This window comes from Tympanuchus pallidicinctus, unplaced genomic scaffold (genome assembly GCF_026119805.1).
Source record: "Tympanuchus pallidicinctus isolate F22 unplaced genomic scaffold, pur_lepc_1.0 scaffold7, whole genome shotgun sequence".
In the NCBI taxonomy this organism is placed as follows: domain Eukaryota; kingdom Metazoa; phylum Chordata; class Aves; order Galliformes; family Phasianidae; genus Tympanuchus; species Tympanuchus pallidicinctus.
In genome coordinates, this window is record NW_026294791.1 from 16773800 (window position 1) to 16798513 (window position 24714).

General features: G+C 35.3%; 1 protein-coding gene across 6 annotated transcripts in view; it reads left to right on the top strand.

Annotated features, from left to right (window-relative positions):
* PTBP2 (polypyrimidine tract binding protein 2) overlaps positions 1-21233 on the top strand; it is a 44270-nt gene extending 23037 nt beyond the window's left edge. For 2 of the 6 annotated variants that reach the window (XM_052666455.1, XM_052666459.1), the window contains 11 exons: positions 2798-2970; positions 3385-3528; positions 5663-5827; positions 5900-6010; positions 12507-12702; positions 16714-16853; positions 18275-18308; positions 18757-18849; positions 19193-19409; positions 19501-19578; positions 19722-21233. In XM_052666455.1, coding sequence (XP_052522415.1) covers positions 2798-2970; positions 3385-3528; positions 5663-5827; positions 5900-6010; positions 12507-12702; positions 16714-16853; positions 18275-18308; positions 18757-18849; positions 19193-19409; positions 19501-19578; positions 19722-19854 — 1484 coding nt within the window. In that variant the 3' untranslated portion in view covers positions 19855-21233. Of the gene's footprint in view, positions 1-2797; positions 2971-3384; positions 3529-5662; positions 5828-5899; positions 6011-12506; positions 12703-16698; positions 16854-18274; positions 18309-18756; positions 18850-19192; positions 19410-19500; positions 19579-19721 lie in introns of all 6 variants that reach the window. The other 4 variants (XM_052666453.1, XM_052666454.1, XM_052666456.1 and 1 more) reach the window with 4 other exon arrangements.
* Positions 21234-24714: the final 3481 nt, after the last annotated feature.

A 24714-nucleotide genomic window follows, 5' to 3' on the forward strand; every position in this document is an offset into this window, starting at 1 on the left:
GTTTTGTCTTGCATTCTTTAGTGTAATACTCTGTGTATTTTTGCGTGTATTATTTTCCATATATTTATCTACCTTTTATCTTCTGAAAGTGAATATTTATTCTGTAAATCTCCACATGTATGAAACCAAGCCATAGTCTTGAGATGTGGCAGCAGAGCCAAAGAAGGTGGATCTTACTGCATTCATCCTCTCCTAGAAATCAATGTCTGTTGGATACTACACCCTCAATTCTAAGCAGTTTGTATGTTGTAAGGTTTTTGTAGAACAAATAGAAAAGACTTACAAAATCTTCAATGGTGCAAGAACCTGGAAAGCAGAAACACTGAATTGGAACAGGAACTTCAGCTGTTAGGAATAGATATAAGAGAGTGGTAGAAATAATTTGCCGTGTACAGATCTTTTCCTTTCCTGTCATTTCCCATAGTGAAAACACAGGGAATGACTGTATTTACTCAAAATAGGAACTCTTTGCAGCTTTGGTCAAAGGACTGGAGTTAGTCTGTTTTGATAGAAGTGTTGAGAAGTTAGTGAAATATGTTACTTGGTCTGGCTGTTTGGATCCAGAACTGAAATGTGGGTATTCTTAGCTTCTAAAAATGAATTTATTCCATTCTGTGTTTCTAATATTGACTGAGTTGTCATGGTTTAGGCAAACTGAGCTAAGAGCTTAAATTCTTAATTTTAGTTTAGGCATACCCTAAGCATAACTTACTGTTCTCAATTTAGGCACGTATGAATGAAATATTTTCATGCAACTGGTCAGGTCTGAATAATTTGCCTGGATGCAAAATCTGAACTGTACTCTGTAGTTACAGCGAGTGATAATTGAAAACTTACTTATTCCCTTCCCTCTGGAAATCACAGCCATGGGTTTCTTATGAAGGTGAGGCTTTTGGAGGATTTAACATAAATGCTTGGTATTGATTTTTTCCTCCTCTTCTTATTTCTTCTAATTTTTTAGTTAGTAAATAAAGTTAGTCTTGTTCATGAATTTATTTTTTAAATCCTCATTGACCCATGAATTTGAACCCTAATAATTAGATATATTTTTCTTCTAGTCACAGGGTTTTTAATTTCTTTTTTTAGAAGAGTACGTAGCTGTTGAGTGGCTTTCCAGAGATGAAATGAAAGATTGAACACTGCATGTTTTATGGCTAGAAATACAGAAAAGGAAGTCTTAATGCTTGTTTCTCTCATATTTGTGTTCTGATTTTTCAACATTAATTCATTAATATCCTTGTATATTAAGACGATATTGTGCTTTAGCTTTTAATTCTTTCTGATGTACTTCAGTGACATTTATAGGCAGTAGTTTTATTATTTTATGGCCAAAGTAAGTAAATATTTCCTCACATAGTTTTTCAAAGCAGAACTTCTTCCATCCAGCTAGCTCTTTATTTCATATGTTCCAACTTGAGTTCTTTTTTTTTTTTTTTTTTTTAAATAATTTTATTAGAATCCTGTGCAAGGAATTCTGGAAAACATTGAAAACTCTCAAACTCTCTCTTGTTTTTTTTTTTTTTTTTTTCCCCCTTGTTCTAATGGAAATACTTGTCTTGCTTTTCCCTCCCTGTTAACTGCATTATCGTTAGCTGATCTTTCTTATGAGTGAGCCCATGGTTCAAAATGGTTCTTCTTAGTATTGTTTCTCCTGTATTTGCATCAGTAAATTTGCTTTGTAACTTTTCTACTTTGTGCCTTGTACTTGTAGTATTTCCGGTTACTTTATTCTATTGCCATCTGTCTCCATTCAAGGTAAAAACAAAGAGAAAAACAGAACTGGTTTACCTCTGACTACTTTACAGTTCTTATGCAAGCCATTCTGAGTCTTGATTAGTATTCCTACACAACGTACATCACAGAAAATGAGGTGGAAAAAATGTACTATGCTTTTCATCTTGATTAGGAAATGAGCAGTCACAAACAGCTGTTGGGGTATCCTTGAACAGTCCATCTTTAAAGAATCGTAGCATCATTAAGATTGGAAAAGATCATCTAGTCCAACATCACCACCATGCCCACTAAGCTGTGTCCCTCTGTGCTGTGTCTAGCCTTTATATGAAGGCTTCCAGGGCTGGTGACTTTACTTCCTCCCTGGGCAGCCTTTTCCAATATCTCGCCACTCTTTTGGAGCATAAATTTTTCCTGATATCTGAACTAAAACCTCCACTACCACAGCTTAAGGCCATTAGCTCTCATTGTGTTGCTAGTTACCCAGGAAAAGAAGCCTGCTCTCACCTAGTTACAACCTCCTTTCCAGTAATTTTTAATGAGCTATGAGGTCACCCCTGAGCCTCATGTTCTCCAGACAAAATCCCAATTCCCTCAGCTGTTCCTAGTAAGACTTATATTCCAGACCCCTCGCCAGCTTTATTGGATGCGATCCAGGGCTCCAGTGACTTCTTTGTAGTGAGGGGCCTGAAACTGAACACAGTACTTACGGTGTAGTCTCACCAGTGCTGAGTACAGAGGGACAGTCGCCTCCCTGATGCTGCTGACTGCACTGTTTCTGGTACAAAGCCAGGATGCCATTGGCCTTCTTGGCCACCTTAGCGCAGAACTGGCTCACATTCATCTGGCTGTCAGCTGACACTGCCAGATCCTTTTCCTCTGTGCATGTGACAATTTCTTCATGTTCTTCTAGTTGCTTCTTCAGAATTTGTTCTAAACACTCCCGTTTTCTTTTAGACAAGACAAGAATTTTTTAGAACCACCTTAGATTATAATAAAAAGCGTTTTTAAACAGAGCACAAATAACAGCAGTAAGCTCTTCAAATAGTCTTGATATGTCTTTCAGCTAATGGTAATGACAACAAGAAATTCAAAAGTGAAGATAAAATGGATGGGGCGCCTTCTCGTGTTCTTCATATCAGAAAACTGCCTGGGGAAGTGACAGAAACAGAAGTTATTGCTTTAGGCTTACCTTTTGGTAAGGTAACCAACATCTTGATGCTGAAAGGGAAAAATCAGGTAATTTGTTGCTTTTTTTTTTTTTTTCTCATTTCAAAATATGCTGTTAAAATAGTATTGTAATACGTCATGCTACAGTAGATATTAACGAGGAAAGAGGAGGAGGGTAAAAACCTTTTTTCTTTCTTTAAATCAGCTTATACTGTCTTGTAAATTCTGTTTGGGAATGTGGATTGGTTAAGAGCTAAATAAAGTAGAAAATAGGATAAATACTGCAAGTTAAATACTCAGTTCTGCATTTCTTCAGATGAATATTTGGAGGTGGCTTGGCAAATAAAGTTAGTAATTGGAGGATGGTGTCTTATAAAGGTGTATGTTTGGCAAAATGTGTTCTCAAAACTCTTGTCTTCTTTCTTGTGCTTCTAATACGAAGGTTGTCTACTTGCAATTTATCAATGTAACTTGATTTTATAGGCTTTTTTGGAACTTGCAACAGAAGAAGCAGCTATCACTATGGTTAATTACTATTCAGCTGTGACGCCTCATCTTCGTAACCAACCTATCTATATCCAGTATTCCAATCATAAAGAACTGAAGACTGATAATACACTGAACCAGGTATATTTGTTATTACATGGTATTAGAAATGTAGGCAGTGGGGTATGTGACGTATACACCACCATCAATCAAGAATACCTGTTATTTAAATCTACTTTTGTCCACGTTCAAACACTACAGTAGTTTTACCAGTGGTTTTGGGAATGAAGATTTGCTTTCTCTGTGATCCTTCGATTAGGAGGAATTTACTTAGTGTGAAAGGAAAGATTGTGAAGATGTTTTAACTTAATTTTTTTTTCACAAAATAAATTTACATCTTAGTTTAGAAATTGCAGGATGAGAAAATTAACTTTTTAATTCTGACACCTGAGATTGTAATATCTCTTTCAATTTCCCTGGTGTTAATGACTAATGCGAATGGCTACATTTCAGTGCTTTGAATGAATGCTCTGGTAGCACTGGTGGGCTCTTCTCCTGTGATCTTCTGTTCCTGATGAAGAACACGTTAATGCTCAGTGTAGAGATAAACTTGCATGTTAGCAGAAGGAAAAAATAATTAGTTTTTGCCTCTGCAGAACATATTTTAAAAGAAAGATAAATGCCTATACCTGTTTCTAGTACAGAAACTTTTGTCTTTTTTCTAATGGAAAAATTAGCAAAAATAATGCTTTTGCAAAATAAGTTTTCCTCCTAATGTGATGAACGTTTTTTTACAACGGGAAAAAAAGATTAACTTACCACAAGTCAGTGATTATTTCAAGATTGTTTTCTTATGTTCATCTTCAGAAGTGGCTATTTATATAAATCTTAAATGTGGTTTTGAACTTCTGTGAAAAAATGCTCACTGTTGTGTTCATTTAATAGATTATCCTTGTGTAAGCATGTTAAGTCACGCGCGTTCCTTCACTCCATCATGTATTTAGTGTAACTTTAGTGCACTGAAGCATGATGTGTAAGCATACATGAACAGTGCTATCAAGGGTTGTCTGTTAAAAAGCAACCTCAAAAGTTGTGGTTTTGTAGGTTGCACAGTTCAACGTTCTCCAATCACTTAAATACATGAATTTTAATTGATGTGCTCACAGACGGAGTAGGAAATAATTATGTAACTCAGCCAAATATCAGAACAGCTTGAAATTTGTAATAATTTTCATGCATTAGGGGGGAAAAAGAATGTCTTTATCAGAAGGCATTTCTATAGAATTACAGTAGTTATTTGTAAATACAATTAAATTTTATTTTCTCAGCTAGCGTTCATCAAGTCTTTTAATTTTTTTAATCCTTCCTTAACTCGTTGATTCATTTCAGTTTGAATAGCGTCATGTAAGTTGTGACATGAGATAGCTCTGATACCTCTGAAATAGTGCACTGATTTACTGTAATGGTTATTACTAGTTAGTTTTGCCTGGCATGCTCACTTTGTTGTTTGGTATTGTTCTGTTTCATGAGACTGTTCTAATGGAAGTAGTAACTGAAACTTTTTTTTTTTAACCCACTACTTTTTCTTTCTCAGGAAAAAAATTATCTTTCTGATACTTTCAGTTTTGGCAGCAGCAGCAGTTATGTAGATGTGTATTGTTGTGATGTCTTCATAAACCTTTGAATTTCTAAAACCATGCTTTTGATATTTAAAAAAACAAACCAGAAGGAAACAGAAGAACTCATGGTGGAGGAAGATTCTGTTTCTCTTTTTAGTAAGAAGGGTAAATAACAGACACCAGGTTGTTTAACTCTCTCTGGATAGTACTTTCTGATACATCTGTCTTGTGCATTATTTCTTTGTGTTACATCAGAGAAGCTTGACAGTGTTCAGCATTATTCCTTCTTCACAGAACTTTCCGCGTAATTTAAGTGGCAGTGAAATATTAACTGTACAGACTGTTGAAAAAACAAGATAAAAGATTACTGGCTTCTGCACTTTTTTCCCCTTTAAGAGTACGTAAGGAGTTTTGACATCCACAAAATGATTTTTTAATAGTTAATAGTAGAACAGTAAGCTTGCTTCTAGGAAGATTGATATTTGTGCCACTTGAAGGCTTAATTGAGGTATTTGTTTTTATTTTCTCACGGATTGGACTGCATTACATTCATATTCTGACTTTTTTTTTTTTTTTCCTGAATAATCATGCAATTTTCTAATTAATTTCTAGCTATTGTCTTGAGATAGTAAAATCTTTGTAATTTTCTTTTCAAGCGGGCCCAAGCTGTTCTTCAGGCAGTGACAGCTGTGCAGGCAACAAATGCTCCCATAAGTGGGACCACCGTTAGTGAGAGTGCAGTTACACCAGCTCAAAGTCCGGTGCTTAGAATAATTATTGACAACATGTACTATCCTGTAACCCTGGATGTTCTTCATCAGGTAAGACAAATTTCATTTTAATTTGACCTTGTAATTAGCAGGAACATGTGTATAAAACTTTGTTTTTGACAGATATTCTCTAAATTTGGTGCTGTATTGAAGATAATCACATTCACAAAGAATAACCAGTTTCAAGCTTTACTCCAGTATGGTGATCCAGTGAATGCACAGCAAGCAAAACTAGTAAGTATAGTTTTCTTTTAAGGGTAGATATGTTTCTGTGCTCTAGACATTTGTACAATGTTTGCAGAACCCTGACTACTGTAGTTGTAATATTCCTCCTCTGTTTTTGAGAGTTCTTTAAAAATAATTGGGAGTTTATATCATTTTGACAACAATCAACAGCATGTCATCAAGACCAGACGTTTTGAATTAAGTGATAATGATGTGACGGCATCCATGACGAGAAGAAAAGTAAACCAGAGGCAAAGACTAGATTTTGTGCTTGTGTGTGTGATATATATATTTTTATATATAGACAATTTTTTATTCTAACTTTTAAGAGTTAAATATAATTAATTTATATTCTTTAACATTCACATGCAGTTTGGGTTTTTGGAAGGTTGGTTAAAATTGATGTGCTGGTTAAGTGTTGCTTGGCAGCATAGAAAGAGGGACTTACCCAGAGGTGACAAAATAGCTGAGGATATCATGTAAAAGTGAAAAGCTCACGCCTCAGATGAAGTTGATAAATACTACCTAGTAGTAGAGGAAACAAAAAGCAGGCTTTGGTTTCTACTGTGCTTCTTGAAGAATGACGACTATTGAGATAAAGACTGTCATTAAAAAGTGGAGGATTGTTATTTTCATTCTTCTCACCATATGAAATAATGAATGTTGATTAAAAGTATAAGGCCGCCAAGACAGGGAGTGGCAAAAAATGAGAGATCTATTCAAAAGGCAGTGTATAAGTGCTCTTCCTTTTGAGAAAAAGTAATGGTAGCATAGGACAAGCAGATTTTTCAACTTGGTTTATGATATCTGCTTTAAGGTAGTCTATCTCAGGAAAGTAGTCTGGAAATATTTGTAGACTTTGGAGTCCAGTTTTAATTAGGGATGTTGTTTACTGGCATGTTATATATAAAATACTAGGTGGGAGGGGTGTGTGAATGTATTACTGTAACTACTGGGGAAAAAAAAATTGCGTGGATGGGATGCAGCTGTCAGGTTTGTAAATAGACTTAGAATGACATAAAAACTAGATCTTTAACTTGAAATTACTGTGGGAATTGACTGTAAGTCATTTGGATTCACAATTGAGATACGTTTTGATCCCAGTGTTCTTCAGGTATTTCTTACGGATATTGTAATTCAATTTTGATCAACATTTGGGAAGTTATTTTTCAGTAATAGTTGATATGTTTTACTTCACATTTTTGACTTCGTTTTTTGAATCTTAAATGTGTTATCAGAAGATTTAATGGAAAGACGGCATCTGTGAAATGAACTGTAGCAATCTGAAAATTATCAGTATATTTCTAGAACTGTATTCTAAAAGAAGTGACAAATAACACGGGATGAGGTATGTAAAAGTATGAAAGGAAATAAAGAATCTGCTGATGCTGACTTCTGATAAATTGATACTAGCTTGCGGGACACTATTGGTCATAATATTCAAAACAAAGCAACAACACCTGTATTTGCTCTGGTTTTGCATGTTTTAACTGGGGTAGCTGTTCACTAATGGCTGCTCATGTGTGAATGACTAAACTTAATTGAATAACAGTGAAACCTGCATGTATAGTTATTGTCAGAGTTATCTTAAAACCTAGCTTAGTGACAAATTGAAACAGGAATCGGTTTATAGCTTCTTATTTTAACCGATTTCTAAGTAAATGCTTTAATGAGGGAAGATTTGATTTTTATTTTTTCTCCTTCCTCTTTTCTCTCCCAGAGATAGAGTAAAATTGATACTGTTGTTACGATTAAATTAATGTGATAAAACATGAAGTCACCCAGTCAAAACTGAGAAAAGGAAAGAAAGTCACACAATAAGGAAAAAGCCTACAGTTTAAATTCAGCTGGAAATAGTAGTAGAAGCAAGAGGATGTGGTGGCAAATTTAAGTTACATGGCATTCAAAATTAAAATCATGGTAAAAGAGTAAAGAAATTTTCAATTTGTTTTCCGTCAGTTGTTACTGTAGAAGATAATGGGGAAATTTAATTTTCCACTGGCACTCTTCACAGGAAATCAGAATGTGGTCTTAATAGAAATTGAAGACTTTATTAAGGAAGTTAAAAGAGCAATTTGAAAAACTCAAGTGATGTAAGTACCAAGGAGAGATGTTATTCATTTGAAGGTTCTGAGAAACTAGTGACACTGGCAAGAATGTACAATATGAAGTCTCTAGCCCTGTGGGACTCCTTCTGCTACCCAAACGAGCAAGTAGTGAAAAATTGCATTCCTGTTCCACTTGCTGTGTGAGAAACTCATTTCCTGTAAAAGTAGGCTGTAGCTACACTGATTCATGTTTCATCACCACCTTCAGATTGGGTCATTATAGTTCATTATATCTGTAACTAAAGGTAAAGACAAACTTGAGATTACTTTCAGTGCAGCAGTCTAGCCATGGTTTGGAGAAAGTGTTGAGAATGTGCAGCACTAGAGCACACCGAACTATTGTGCTTCCTCTGGTGAAACAAAGGGATATTCTGGAGGTGTCTGTATTCATACGGAAATTTTTTGTGCATCAAAGCCAGCAGATTTTCACAGTAAATGATAGTGCCCTCAATAGAAGCAGAAAGCCTGCTTAGGTTGCTATGAAAGTAATGCCTTCTATGTATTTCCATGGAAACAACAACAAATACAAAGAGCACAGTAACAGTATTTGATAGAGCAAATCCTCAGCTACAAAACACTGCTTTTCAACAGTCACCACCATTAGCTATGTGTTTTTGCCAACAGTGAACAAGAGCCTGTGTGTTGCAGTCACAGAAATCTGTGCCAGCAGAGGTGACCCATTGTTTCATGGGTGCTGTGATGGCATTGTTGCTAGGAAAATGTTGCCTGTGAAGTCCGTATTTCATCGGCCTTATAAGAAGGAAGTCAGAAGGTGCCAAATCTGAACTATACGGTGGGTGTGGTAAGACAAGCCACAAGTGTGCTGCATGGTCTTCAGACTGCTATGGGGCCTGAAGCTAAGAGTATGGTTATCTTCTTCTCTGTCAGACTCAGAAAGTTTGAGCGTTTAGCTTAGTTGGTGTCATGATGAAATGATCAGAGTTGATGGTTTCCAGGCTCCAGGAAATCCAGAAAGATAACCCCTTTCCTTTCTTAAAACACAGCACAGATCAGTTTACCTGCAGAGGGCTGCATCTTGATCTTTTTCTTCAATGAGGAATTCACATGTCTCTGCTCCATTGACTGCTGTTTTCACTCCAGCTCATACTGGTGACATTGTGTCACACCACTGGTAACAGTGTGATCCAGGCAAACTGTCACCTTCAGCTTTGTATTGGGTCTGTAAATCGTGACAGGCTTGCATACCGTGTTCTTCCTCTGCCTATGTGGATGTCTGTGGGACACACAGCTGATGAAAACTCAGATATTCGAGTTTTGCCACTATAGTTTCCAATGCAATTTAGCCAATACTTAGTCCATACACAGTTCCCTGATCATATTCTGCCAGTTTGCCTCAATGAGCTGAGTGAGACGCTCTCATTTTGTCATGTGACAGGTGTGCATGGTTGTCTGGGAACGTGACTTGTTTTTCACTTCACTTTTGCAGCTGCTGAAATGCACCATCCACTCCCTCACTATGCTAGCATTCATGTTGATCTCCATAAATGTTCAGCAAGCATTGGGGTATGTTGGTGCAATTTTTTTCTGCATGGAGGAATTCAGCAGCACTCCTTTGCTTCGTGCGCACTTCCGTGTCAGACACCGTTCTGTCAGACTGCCTCTCTGCTGTTGTCTGTCACACAGCAGCGACGTATAACGAAATATTGGTGGGGAGGGTTCAACCTTTCCTGCCGTACTACTGACATCCATCTCCATATGGACCAGCGTGATCAGATAGGAGGCATCATTTTTGGAGCAGCCCTTGCAAACATTCGAACGCCACTAATGCCATCTTTTGGTTTGATTACTGGGAGTAATGCTGTGCATGAAAGTCATCTTGACCCAGTATGAGTTAAAAATATCACATAACTACTGAGTTTCTGTTGTACTTAGTCATTTGAACCTAAGATGGCATGTAGCTGTTCTGGAGTAGAGAATTAGTTTCTCTACAGAAGTTCTTTTAAGGTCTGACTCCACACTGGAGATGCCTTCTTTCCAGTTTCTTTGAGTGACTGCTTCATGGTGGTTCTTCTGCTAACAGTCTGCAGAAAAGACCTCTGCCAGGTTTTGTCACCATAAAATCTAATGTGAGCTTCCTGTGGTCATTCTCTAAACAGAAAGCAACAGCATTTCCAGTTAAGATAGTTAGCTTCAGCACAGTTACCCTTTATTATGTTAAGGATTTTCATGCCCCCCGAATCCTGAAGATTATTGTGCTGAAATGATAGGCAGTGCTTGGATCAACTGACGAGTGCCAGATTGTGCCCATTGTGTTAGAAAGCCCAGCAAGTGCAGTAATAGTGTTTGTTTCTTGGATGCTCCAGCTTTGTAGTGAAAAATGTGATGTGTAACTGGTCTTTTAATGAAAGAACTGCATGCAAAGAATCTTAGTTTTGAATAATGGTCTGTGGTTTATAAACACTGTTTAGCCACAGAAACTTCTTGCATCCAAGGCATTTGTCTGAAAAGAAACAATTTTCGTTCAAATACTTATCCAAAGGATACACTAAGGATGCATCTCTCCCAAGAGAGATTTACAGTATAACCTTTGAGCTGAGTTGGAGTATGTTGTGTGAGGATCACATTTTCTTTTTTTAAATCTTAAACTACTGTGATGTATCCTTTTGAAAATATTGTTTCTAGTTCCTTTTTGTAGTTTCACTGTGGCTTTTGGTTAGTTACATGCTTCTGTTAAGTATTGACCTGTTTGGAAACTACAAACACAGGTAGTATTTTGGCTTGCTACTTTTTTTTTTTTTTTTTTTTAAGGCTAAGGATTGTTATCAACATCCTTCTAGCCATAAATTAGAGTCTACAGACTCCACATGGAGGTATAATGAGAGTCTTGATTGTGTTTTAAATACTTAGTGCTTTCCTGTGATTTGGACTCAGCTAAAAAGGAGCTGCCTTTTGGTTCCAGTCATACCTAGTTTTCATTATTATAAGAATAATGTTTTCTGTGTGATAATTGTGTCATTCCAGAGTAAACTCTAGTTGTGTAAACTGGACTTAATCCCTATGTTAGTGGATTTTAGATGATAGGCTTTGCATTGCCAATATTCTTTCATCTGAATTTCAAGCAGAAGTATTTGTTGAGACAAATATCTAGATTGTCAAGGTTTTTTTTTTTGTTTTTTTTTGTTTTTAATTTTTATTTATTTGCTCTGTGTTCTTTTATCTTCCTACTACTTGAAAGTTCTAGTAGTACTAACTTATGTGTTCTTGTACATTGGCTGCTAATGCTGTTAATTCTTTTAAACAATTTCATAAGCCCTGGTGATATATTAGCTGAGATAATACGTCTTGTAGGAAAGGACAACCCTGATAACCCAGACAGAGTGAGGTGTCTGTGGGACGTTCAGTTCCCAGGTGCATTGCTGTATGAAAATAGCTGTGATGCTTTCCATGGCCAATGGGCCTAATAGTTTTGTGCAGCACTTAATTCAAAGTAGTTCATCTTTTCAGAACTTGAATGTGTTGGGAAGTTTTGTAGGTATAACTAAGCTAGCTTGCTTTGGTCCAGAGCTGATGTATTTTTGTCTAGTATTACTCAAGAGAAACAAAAGATTTAACTTTCGTATTTGAAAATTGAGAGTTTCTATTGAATGATCTGGGTGTTTCTTGGAAACATAAAATAACTAGCTTTAAAAAGTTTTATTCTGTGTAGCATTAACAGCTATACGTTACTATATGAAAGCATGCTCAAAATTTCAGATGGAATTAAATTAGTCTGGTACAGAATGATAATGATTGAAGCATATATAATTAGGTCTTAATGGAGAATGTTTCCACATAGATGTGGTACCATGGTAAGAGCTGGTGTGAATTCTGTTGTAAGTAGGCATCCACTAAAAAGTAAGAATTGTGAAAATGGAACTTTTTTTTATTATTAAGGTCTAGCATTAGACTAGTAGGTAATGTTTTGGTTTGTTTGTTTTTTTTTTCTTTTCAATTTTGGCACTAATTCTAAAGGGAGAGTAAAAGGAGGCAGGAACAAATATGCTGGTTTGGCACAGAGCCATCTACTTTATGGTGTGTAAGCCTAGGTTTTTTGATATCTTAAGTCTGCTTTTTATAGACTTCTAGTGTGATTATTTATTTTTTTTTTACTTTTTGAGAAATGTTTGGCATTTTACCTGCATTAAAGCTATACTGTGAAATACATGTTAAATTATATTCAGCAGGAGTTTGACTGTGCTGATTTCTCTGCACCTTGGTGCATGAACAATCTCTTGATAAGAGAAATAAACATCAAGCATCCTGGAATCATGTTAAGAGAGGTTAATGCATTGTAATCTTAATAGGTTTTAAGCTAGACAGTAAGAGGGATAAATAGTTAAGTAATGACCAACCCATATTGTGTATTATTTTAAATATAAATTGTTTCCTTTTTGCAGGCCCTGGATGGTCAGAATATTTATAATGCTTGCTGTACTCTACGGATTGATTTTTCCAAATTGGTGAATTTAAATGTCAAGTACAACAATGATAAAAGCAGGGACTACACTCGTCCTGATCTTCCGTCTGGTGATGGACAACCAGCACTGGACCCTGCTATTGCTGCAGCATTTGCAAAGGAGACTTCTCTTCTAGGTATGACTCTGACTCTATTGTTATGTGTTGCAAAGACCTTGATGAAGATATTAATTAGTCTTAAATTGCAATGGTGTCCTGAGGCCTATTAAGTTTACATTGCAATGTGAATTGTAGTAATACAGTTGCATTATCTTTAGAAGCCCTGGAGAAGTGAATGAGAGAATGCATGACAAACGATAAATAAGCTCTCACTCTGAATGCATGTCTTCAACTGCAATGTTGTCCCTAACAACAGAAAAATAAAAGGGATGTGACCCAAGTAACTTAAACTGCAATTCTTGAAAGTGTCCAGTGACTTCAGTGAAATCTGTTTATTACCTATTATTTTCACACATAATTTTTAGTATAGTTTTAATTTGCCTATTAATAAAATATCATTAGTAATTTGTACTTGAGAAGTTGCACAAAAAAAAAAAAGCTGGGAATAAGTAATGCGTGACATGCTGTGTTGAGGATAAAAGCTCAATGGCTAGGAAGAGGAGTCTATAATGTTTGTATGTTTTCATTAATATCCAGAAGAAGCAAAAGCCTTATTGTTGGAAGCTAAAATTAAGTTAACAATGACAAAGCTTTCCAATAAGTGCATTTCTTGATACAGTATCAACAGTTTCTAAATAGTTGTAGGTAAGTCATTAAAAAATCACTGAGTTGAGTGATATCAATAACCATAATCTAAATTTTATTCATAAAACAAGATTTTACTTCTATTGAGTGCAAATTTTAGAGACCTATAAAATAAACCCATAAAAAATGCAAATCTTGTGATATCTCTGACCCTTCCAGGAAATGAGAGCTGTGTGCTGTATAACCAAGTAGAAAATTGTTGCACTTGTAAATTATCCAGGCTTTCATGGATTGTTACTTGTTCATATACTGCCTCTTCAGCTGTGATGAAGCTAAGTTGTCAGAAATCTTGGAGACTGTAAATTGGGCATATTTTCAATGAGTCTTACTATCTTTTGAATGAAGGGCAAAATTACTAATGAACCAAATGAGGCTGCTTTCAAATGGCTGTCGTGGTCATCATATCAGAATTAGGCTTACTTTTTTCATTTCCCTGGAATGTGTTTCTTTTTATAAGTGAAGTAGAGAAAAGTTATGGAAGATCTTCCAGGGAAAAAAAAAGCCTTTTGTGTAAATAGCAGCTATATTGTAATAGCAGCTACATAAAAATGAAATGCTAAATAAAATGCTAAACAAAAACTACTTATAATTGCAAGATATATAATAGTTCAACTTCAATTTAGCTGTTTATTACTACAGCTAGAAATTTGCTGTTGTTACTACTCCTACAGTATTATTTCTTGCTGTCTTTTCTAGTTTTTTTTATTACAACTTTTCATTAATTGCCTCTTCTTAAAATTCTTATTAAATGAATCTGTTTCAGAGGATAACAATTGAAAACATTTCTATATGAATGCTGTTAAATTAATTTTTGCTTTTTACTTCATCAGTAGGACCAAAAAAATCCTGTAGAAAGTTTAATGCTATGAAGAATTTTGACTTTTAAAGTATCAGTTGTGTCATTACATCCAATTACAGAAAAAGCCTTAACTTGGTTAGGCATCTTCAAATTCTTTTATTTCTCATTGTGCTGGATTAGCTTAGAGTTTCTAAAGTTATGGAGAGGTGCTTCAGACACATTAAAAGACTTGAAGCATGCTAATACTTTGACATTTTCTCGTACCTAAATGGTTGCTGCTAAGCTAGTATAAAGCAAGTTGTTAGCTGAAAATCTGTCAGCTTTTCCATCATTCTTCACGTTTGTGTCTCTGTGACCTCCACAGTAGCTGAGAGTAAACAAATTTGAAAGTCAGTATATGTGATACAAAACACTTAAATTACATTTCCAAACTATAACTTGTAGAGCAGAATTTTATTTTTAAAAACTCTTACTTGAGAATTTGCATTTTATATTCCCAGATTTTCCTTTGTATCACAGTCTGCTTTTGGCAGTAAGCTACTTTGTTTCATCTGGAAGGGTACTTTTTTTTTTTTAACTGTCTCTTTTATAAGTAGGTTTTTCTTGAAAGTAAAGCCATGTTCTTCAGTTTTACCCCAAGAACAAAACAAACATTTGTGTTAGATATACAGGATTGTACTTACACTTTCCTGTATCACAGAATTGGTTTTAGGAAGCAGTAATCACCATGTGTTTGTATGCCAGCAGTGGTTTAATTTGATACCCTCTCTCTGACAGATGCTGTTACTTCTATGTTTACTCATAGAAGACCTAGGACAGCCTTATAAAGAACGATCACGTGTTAGCATGCCTGAGAGAAGTACTTTCCTAGACCAGAAGTAGCTAGTGCTTGGCTTATGTGCTGAAGCATATTATGTATCACTTTATTTAATATAATTGGCTGCTGTTTCCATAGACCATCAAATACTGTTTGAAATGCTGATAAGGGCTTTTGTCTCAGTGGAAGAAGGACAAGGTTTTTCTTTCTGTTTTGTGTTACAGACAGTTCCACAAATATCACAAGTGATGCAATAAATAGATTGTGTTTATTGCCTCAATTCAAGTAAATTTTCCCTTTATCTTGTCCTGAGAGATTAATAGAATTTTCTAAATATTTTAATTACTTAGTACTTTATATATCTCTGATTTGGCCTACGAATACTAATGCTGTGCTATTGATTTATCAGAAAGCATTCTGTATCTTTAATTTCCTTTTTTTTTTTTTTTTTTTGGATTTTTGTTTCTGTTTTTGTGTGGGCTTTGACAAGAAATGACCAGAACATATTTTTCAAATCATAATTGATCAGTAATACTCTGTAAGAACTTTAGGAAAACAGGGATTTTTGTCCTGTTCTCTTTGAGAAGACATTTGTCCAGCCTGGGAACATCTCATTTTTTTTCAATTGTTTGATTTTTCATCAATTTGTTTAGCAAAAGGTAACTAAAGAGTAGAAATAAATATAGATGTATTTTCTAGATAATAATGGTGCAGTAACCTCTTTCCCCCCCCACGGTAACAACCTTCCTCTCCCTCCATGTGATACTAAATCTGGGGTATTTGCCATTAATACAGATGACTGTATTTACTATTTTCTGCTTAATATTTGGTCACTGACTGAAACTGAAGAAGTTTGCTTTTTCCTGTTGTCTTCTTCTGAAATAAATCTGGGAAGAAAGTGTTGCATAGTGTAAAAGATGATATTTAGGCTGTCTACCTGGTGTTTTGGAAGACTGGTCAGAAACTTTGCTAGCTGAGCATCATCGTACAAACATCTGAAATTTTGCCAAAATGTGAAATCGGAGAAGCCAATTTCAGAAGAGAAAATAAAACACTTTAAGTTCTGTTCCTGTTCTTTTTACATATTTTGCTACATAAATGTCCTTTTACTGGACTCTGAAATATGCAAATAAGAATTTGACTAAAATATGATAAGGATATTCTTGTATGGGCTGTCTACAGTGCGCGTATGTTGCCGAAATCTTTCACAGCTCCCAGAATTAGCATACTTGCCAGGTACAGCAGTGACATCACCGTGAGAAGCATTCAGATTTCTGTAGGATCCGAGTTTCCTTGGAGGAGTGGTAAAGTGATTTTTTTTTTTTAGGGAATTAGATTATTATAAAACCATTTTGGTGCAGCCTTGTGCCTCCTCACCTCATTTATGGTGTGAGAGATGGATAGGCCTTTTCTCTTGACCAGCTCTGGAGTATGAAGCATGATGTTGAAGTGAACAGTACCTTTCAAAGGGTGATATAAATACAGTGGGGAACAGTTCTGGTGCACAAGAATGCTTGTTTGAAAAGAGGAGAGAGTAGTTTTAATACTTCATCTCTTTGAAGATTTGGTTTGAATCATATTTAATATTTCTATCCCTCATGTTCACTTAATTCATTTTACAACTCTCTGGACATCTACAGCAGCTAGAATGGACTGCTTTCTAGAGTCATATTCAACACTTGTACTGATATAGGTGCTGTTTTCATAAGCGACTTGTGTGTGTTTCGTAAAATATGCTTTATTTTAAAATTAGGGCTTCCTGTTGCAGCTGTTCCAGGAGCTCTGAGTCCTCTGGCTATTCCAAATGCTGCTGCTGCAGCTGCAGCTGCTGCTGCTGGCCGTGTGGGAATGCCTGGAGTCTCAGCTGGTGGCAATACAGTTCTCTTGGTTAGCAATTTAAATGAAGAGGTCAGTGAAATAATTTGACACTGTTTTTTCCCCTCTTTACCCATACTTCATTGGTCATCATTTTATTTCTTTGCATTTGGCCTCTTATGTTTGGATTTTAAGCTCATGGTATTTTTGCTGTTATATTTATTACCTTACTACTCTCCCAAAGTTAATTTTGAAGTCTTTGTTAAATACTTTTGTTTTCTGAGGTAGCTAATGACTTAAAATGTGCTTTGATAGTTGGCTACCTTTTTTATTCTTAAAGTGTGGTAACTATTGCATGTTTGACATTTGAATTGAAAGTTTTCTGTTTTATTTTGCAATTATGATCATTTAAACTAGAATTCCTGTTTTGTTTTTTCTAATTGTTTGCTGCTTCATTTCATGCTTGTATCTCACATTGTAAGGTCTTAATTTATGTGAACTACTCTAACACATTTTTCTTTAAAGGTTCTCCCAAAGATCTTGACGAAGCTCTTCCAGTCTCTCTTAGTAATTTTTTTTCATTGCAGTTTCTCATTTGTCTAAAAATAATAAGGAAAAATTGACAAAGCACTTTCACCTTAACTGTATCTTTCTTGCTAACTTTGAAATCTAAAGGAGTTTGTTTGGTTATGCATCTTTACCGTCCTTTATTTTTATTTTGATGGCTGTGAAAGCTGGTATGAAATGTGGGAAGTTTGTTTCAGTCTAGCTGTTCCATTTTTAACTGGCCTCTGTCACTAGAAATCATTAAGCTTATTTTATCATCTGGTACTATTTTGTCATCCACAGTCTTGCATGCTAAAATGTTTGAGGTCAGAGTGCCATTTTGGAAGATTATTTTGCCTGCATTTCATAACCAGCCATGCTTATGCAGTTGAAGTTTAAATTTCAAAATTTCTATTGCATGCTTTTTTATTTATTTTCGTGTTGATGAAATGCTGTAGTTTACTCTTGATATGAATGTACTTTACCCATATTTGTCTTGGGTGACTACATTTTACTCAGTTTTTCTTGTACAGTACATAAACCAACCATTTTCTGACCAAATTCCTGCATTTCCTATGTACTGACCTATATTTTATTTTTTTGTTCCCCACTTATTTTTTTTTCTTCTGCATTGCTGTTTCCCCCTCCCCATTTCATCCTTTTCCCTTTGTGTTCAACTTCCCTTTCCTTGTCTTTGCCCAAATTCCCATGCCCCTCCCCATTTTACCCTTTTCTCCTCGTCTTTGTCTACGTTCCCCGTCTTCATTCCCTATGTTCATGCTTCTGTGCTTGAACAAAATGTTCCTCGGACCAACTTGCCCCAATTAACCGCCTTGAAACCATGATCCATGACCACCTCACCATTCTGCGGGAACCACCCTTCGTTATGGATGATCTGTTCATCTCCGCTCTTCCTCGACTCTTCTCTCTTCTTGTCTTACGCTGCTTGCTCTTCTCTCCTTCTAAAGATGGTTACGCCCCAAAGTCTGTTTACCCTCTTCGGTATGTTATTGTTAGCACTATACTTTTATTATTGATTTGATTTTGTTCTGTTTTGGTTTTTTTTTTTTTTGTTGGTTTTGTTTTGTTTCACCTTAATTCTTATTTGTAGCTAGCACTTTGGCTTAAAATTCAGTAGTAAATCTTTTGCTGTTTTTCTTTTGCTGTTTAAAACTCTCCATAGACACAGATTTTCTTTTAATGCATGCTAATATATTTTGCATGGTCTTTAATTTAATATCACTCACATAGCTTTGAGGGTTTATCAGAAATTCTTTTCAAAACTCACTATTCAAAATCTTTATCTCCTTTATTCATTTGTGAGAGTGTTGAGTCCGAGCGAGTGATCTTGTTGCTGTCTGAATGTTCCATTGGTATGTGAAAATATGTAACTTAGTTGACTGGCTTTAAAATAAACTTTTTCTTTTGGGTTACCTTTGACTTTGAAAAGGTGTTTATGGTGATGTGCAGCGTGTGAAGATTTTATACAATAAGAAAGACAGTGCTCTTATACAGATGGCTGATGGAAACCAGTCGCAGCTGGGTAAGATTAGATTTCTATTTATATTCCCAAAAAATTAAGCTATGTAAAATGAGGTGAACTGAGGGTGTTTACATCTGAAAGTTCTTGTATTGTAGCTACTGACAAGGTCTGAAATCTTATTTCATCTACATGTATTTCAAAAGCTTGACAGTGTAGAATAATTGAAAAGTTGAAACTGGCTTTCCAAATCCTCATGTACTCTACAGAGATAGTTTTCGATTAGTCCTCTAGCACACTGACTGATTTTCTTGTGTTTTTTTTTTCTTGTTTGAAGGGCTGTGTATAATGTGTCACATGCTACTGAAAAGCAATACTACATTGAGAAACCTGTTGTCTCTTTCAGCTATGAGCCATCTTAATGGACAAAAAATGTATGGGAAGATAATTCGTGTTACCCTTTCTAAACATCAAACAGTTCAACTACCTCGGGAGGGTCTTGATGATCAAGGGCTGACTAAAGATTTTGGTAATTCACCTCTGCATCGTTTCAAGAAACCTGGTTCAAAAAACTTTCAGAATATATTCCCTCCATCTGCAACGCTTCATCTATCCAATATTCCGTAAGTTTTGCCTGTCAGAAAGCCTGGAGTATTTTGTGTTAATCATAACACACTGAATTAATTTCTGATTCTGCTTGTTTTTTGTCTGTAGACCATCAGTAGCAGAAGAGGATTTACGCACACTGTTTGCTAACACTGGAGGCACTGTGAAAGCATTTAAATTTTTTCAGTAAGTAATTTTTCTGTACGAAGTTTTAACAAAAGATAGACTAATTGCTTTTTTTCCTGTGTGTCTTAAGTGCCTAGGGCATAGCAAACATTAGGAACAACTCCTGTAGTGTTCGAGTTCCTAATGCCATTATTTTGTTTCAGAAGAGATCACAAGATGGCACTTCTTCAGATGTCAACAGTAGAGGAAGCTATTCAGGCTTTGATTGATCTTCACAATTACAATCTTGGAGAAAATCACCACCTGAGAGTTTCTTTCTCTAAGTCAACTATTTAAAAAGGCAGATTGAAAATGAGGGTGTATTGCATTGTTTGGTGTTGTCACCTATTGACTGTTCCGGAGAGTGGGGACCAGAGTTTGTCTTCTATTTTTGGATTTTCTTTCTGTTTTCCATGCTGTTATCATTCCTTGGTTGTTTAAAAAATAAGAAAAAAAAATTAAGAGCAGTGATACTAACTGCTGTTGTCCAACTGTTGTTTAGATGAACCATCACTTTGTTTAAAAGATTTCAAGTTAATACCACAGTTTTTCAACTTAGTTGACATACGTGCCTTATAAAGGAAAGCTAGTAATGCTGGAATTGCGTAACTAGTGAAAGTGAATTTGGTTGTGTGGGGCACATTGTTACATGATAATTTGAATATGTTTAGGCAGGGGTGTGTAAAAAGGTTAAGCTTTTGTTTCTCCTGCTTGGAATTGATTTCTTTATCTGCTGGCTTGTCACTTAATTTTTATTTGGTAAGATACATTGTACTGAAAGAGTAAAACATTGCTATTTGATTTTGCTTCTTTTTGCTTTATGCTTTTTTTTTTTTTTAAAAAAAAAAAAAAGGCCTTTAGTATTTTATGATTCTGGTCTAGATTCAGTTATGAATGTAGGCATTTGTTACAATTACCAAGGTGCAGAATATTAATTTCTTAAAGGACAAGAAGTGACTTCTGTGACTTTGAGCCCTATGTGGAAAGCATTGTGGAATCTTAACCTTTTTGTACACACTCTTGTGGGATCTATCATATAAATGTCAGCACTAAGTAATGTCTTGTTTGTGGCTGAATATTTTTCGTAGATGTTTTTGAAGTTGACATGACTTATGTGCATTTAAATATATATTGCCATCTTTAGTTTGTAATTAAGATATGGAATATGGTTGTGGATTTCTGAGCATGTACAGACTGGTCAAGCTAGTTCAGGAAATGGTGCATGTTTTTTTCAATGATAAAGAAAGTTCGCTGCAAACAAACACTTGCAGGAAATTTTGTGGCAGTTTTTTAAAACTGACAACCAGGTGGGACCAAAGTTTATGTGCCTTTAGTCTTAATTTACCTTGCATTGTAATATTCAGTTTTAATAAATCTCTTCAAAATATTTTATATTTAGAAATTAATCTGACTTTACTATAAACATTGCTCAGAATCTACAGATCCAGTTAATTTGAAAGCAGTTCTCTGTCAGTCTGAACTGTTACCTTGATTCTGTTTAAATGACCAATACTTTTTGAAATTGATGTACTTAGTTTCAAGATTCATAGATTCTGTTATCTATGTAGAGAAAATGGTCATGTATATTTTCTATTAGTTGAGTTTTTACATCTTTAGAATTGTAAAATTCAGTATAGTTTGAAAGTGGCACAATTAAAAATTAATTTTCTAACAAAGTTGGGAGGTTTGACGGTTGTTTAATTTCATTTTGTGTGTACTCTGCTTACCTCTGTAGCATGCTCAATAAACACTTCTGTAGCTCTGTATTCACCTTTTCTGTCTTTCTCTGCTGCTTTCTCTCTCCTCCTCCTCCTCCTCTTTGTTTTTCACTTCTACTGTGCTTCTTAATTCATGTTTATTCTCTGCCAGGGTGGGAAAAGCATAATAATTAATAATGCGATGGCTTTTAGCCATAAATCTAATGCTGTGAAAAATACCAGATCTTTCAGAAAGATAGTGACCCTTTTGCAGGTGTACGCAAACAAATTAAACATTTCCCACCCTGTTATAACCTATTGCTTTAAAGACATAACTTTTATTGTAGTTTGTTAGCTTTCTTTTTCTATCTTTTTAGTTTTTAAGCAGATGTACGCACTAATAGGTCTCAGGTTTGCCATGCTCTCTTGCTGCAATTTCATTTTTCATTTTTTGTCTGCTAAAAAATTCCTACTAATCCTACCGTATAAGTATACTCATGGGATGAAATAACAAGGTTGGTAGCTTGGTGGACCATGTGTTTCTAGATCATGATATTTCAACCCTTTAGAGACATGGGTACAAGTGAATGTAAAAGCAGTTCGGGCACTTTAATAGTGTTTCAGTGTGCTATTTTGGGTTGTTGTTCTTTTTTGTGTTTCATGTGGTTCTTTTTCTCAATTAAAAATAGGATTAAAATTTTTGCACAGCCCCCTGTTAAGAGTGAGTGTGCAATTTGGAAGCATTACGGAGGCAAAAAGCTATTACACTTTTCAATTCAAAGTATTTTTTTCTGTCACTTCTCCAATACAACTGCTGTAGATTTATTGATGTCCGATTGCTTTGACCCGTTGCTTGGCTTTTGGGTTGGCTCTGAAATCATTAAATAGCTCTCAGCTATTTAAAAGTCACAGTATAACTAAGGGGGGCTTTCATTAGTCTTCACTGTGTGAAACAGAATGTATTAAGCTCTACCTACTTTATCAGGGATACACCCAGGTTCTGAATTGTATTTCAGATACCACAGTGATCACCTGAAATACTGGTAAAATCAGGCTTGTCCATAAATTAAAGTTCTGAATCAAAATATCAAGCCTGAAACACCTACAGGTGTGAGTGCAACTGTCTCACAGCTGTCTTGAGCAGTACATGTGGAACTCATGAAGCTGTTCTTTCAGGCTTCTCATCTGTGCAGAATGATGCTATATATGTGCTAAAATGTTTCATATTTCAGAGCATGGTCACATGTTTCATATAGAAATATGATCTGAAACTTAGAATTCTGTGAGTACTCTGAAAAATCTGTCTGCAGTACTTGAATGTTTTCAAATACAGAGTGGTGCTTTGTTTTGTTTCCTACTTTTGATAGTTATTTCCTTAAAATAGGTTTCTGTACTTTTCTCAGATTAAAAAGTTCTGTGACAAAGGTCTCGAGAGAGAACAGATGTTGAATTTGATTTGATACAAATTCAGTAGTCTTTGTTCTTTTCATTCATATTTTTATTTGTATCAAAATTCATTATGTGAAAAATTGATAGCAATTATTGTCATGAAAATATGGAAGAGGTTTTTCTATGAATTCAGTGAATAAAACCACTGTTTCTTTGTTGATACTTAATCCTTAAAGGATATTGTTAAATATCTTCAGAAATGCAGCTTTTATATCCAAACTTTCCAAAGCATGTTGGTTCTTCATTTTGTATGTTAATTTGTACGTTTTTATTGTAAAACATATACATGCAGTACATATTTTTTAAAGCTTCAGGATGTGAAAATGCAATGCATCGTTATGAAAATTATGGATAAGGATTGTGAATAACTTGATCCATTCCATGGAATGGGTCTTTAGATCATTACTGGTGTTTTGCCATAATGTAGGCATATTGATAATCCAAACTCACTCTCAGGTTTTTAAAAAATGTTTTTTTGACATTGAGAGAAAGCGATTACTGATTTTTATTTTCTTCACAAACTGTTTGGTTTTTGACAAAGGAACAATGAAATTGATTAGATGATGTCCAAAAGCATTAGTCAGGAAATATCCACTGGCAAATACAGCACACAGATGAAGTAAAATAAAACTTGATAGCATTCTGACTAACAATTGTGGTAATTCTAATACTTCTGAGTTAAGTGAATGTAATTTAAAATACTTGTATTTATCGTGATTCAGTGTTTTATTAAAAGGCACCTTTGCCTTGCAGGAAAAACAGCTCAAATGACTGTTTTGTAGATTGTTGTTTTTAATGTTTTACAGTAATTTTGTTTCCTAAGCCTTCTTAGGAAGAAGTTCTCTTTGATTCATTGTAAGTTTCCTTATTTGTTATAGTGTGTCACAGCATGAGAGCAACGATACTGATGTTTATCTTCAGAATTTAAGGCACTGTGATTTCATAATGTAGTTTACTCCAGATGATTTGTTTAATTCTATGCTTAGAGAAGTGGTTCTGGTTGAACACTAGAAAAATGCATGGAGGATGTTTCTGTACAAACAAGGGTATGTAAATCAACTAGTCCATCTCAAGAAATTGTTTTTCTGGTATTAAATGCTCTATGTTGAGTTTCTTTTTTTTCAATTGAGTTTGCTGTGGGTGAGGCTGAAGTCTGTATGTTACCCTACTCCATTCCACATAATGGGGCAACCTGAAATTGAGTCTACATTTCCTGAGGTGAACAAATTTTCTTTTAAATAATTTGGCAAAGTGTCCCATCTCCTGTAACCCTTGCTTGTGCAGAGAAGACAACATAGTTTATGAACGTGGCTGAGATTGTATTTGAAGATATTTCCTTAAAGGTTTTCCCAGGTCTTGGTCTTGTTATACCTCCAATACTTCTTACCTGCCTTTGTTGTAAGAGGCAGCTGCATTGTGCTGGTGCACTTCTCATCCATGCAGGTTGGTTCCTGCCTGGCTGAGGAGTTGTATGCAACATTAATGAAACTTTTAAAATTTCCTTTAATGTAAGATTTGATGTGGAATTATCTAATCTGAGTCTTGTGAGCTTCACGCACCTTTGCAGCGCGTCTCCATGTGAATACACACATGCATATGCACAGAACACACAGAGCAATGTGATTTCATCCTGATGGCTTACAAAAGGAAACTGGTGAATTCCTGTCCTGCTTCACTTCTCAAAGTGCCCTTTTTATTCTTTGTAGCTTTCTCAATAGGCTGTAATTTCTTCCAAATTTAGCTTGTTGATGGAGAAGTGTGTTGCTTTGTTTCTCCTTTCAGTGTTTACCACGTGTTGTGTTGAAAATGTGTATTCTTTCTTGATCAGTTCTGCACGCAGGCAGTAAAGAAAAAGCAACTTTTCTGTGTCTTGGAAAACATGAATTAAATGTGGATTGGCTTAGACATCACTCTGAGAATTTAGCTTAAAATAGCAGTCCTATTATTGCAGAGTTCTGCATGTTATATGAATTCTGTTCCACTTTCTTAAGGAAATGACACTTACCTACTC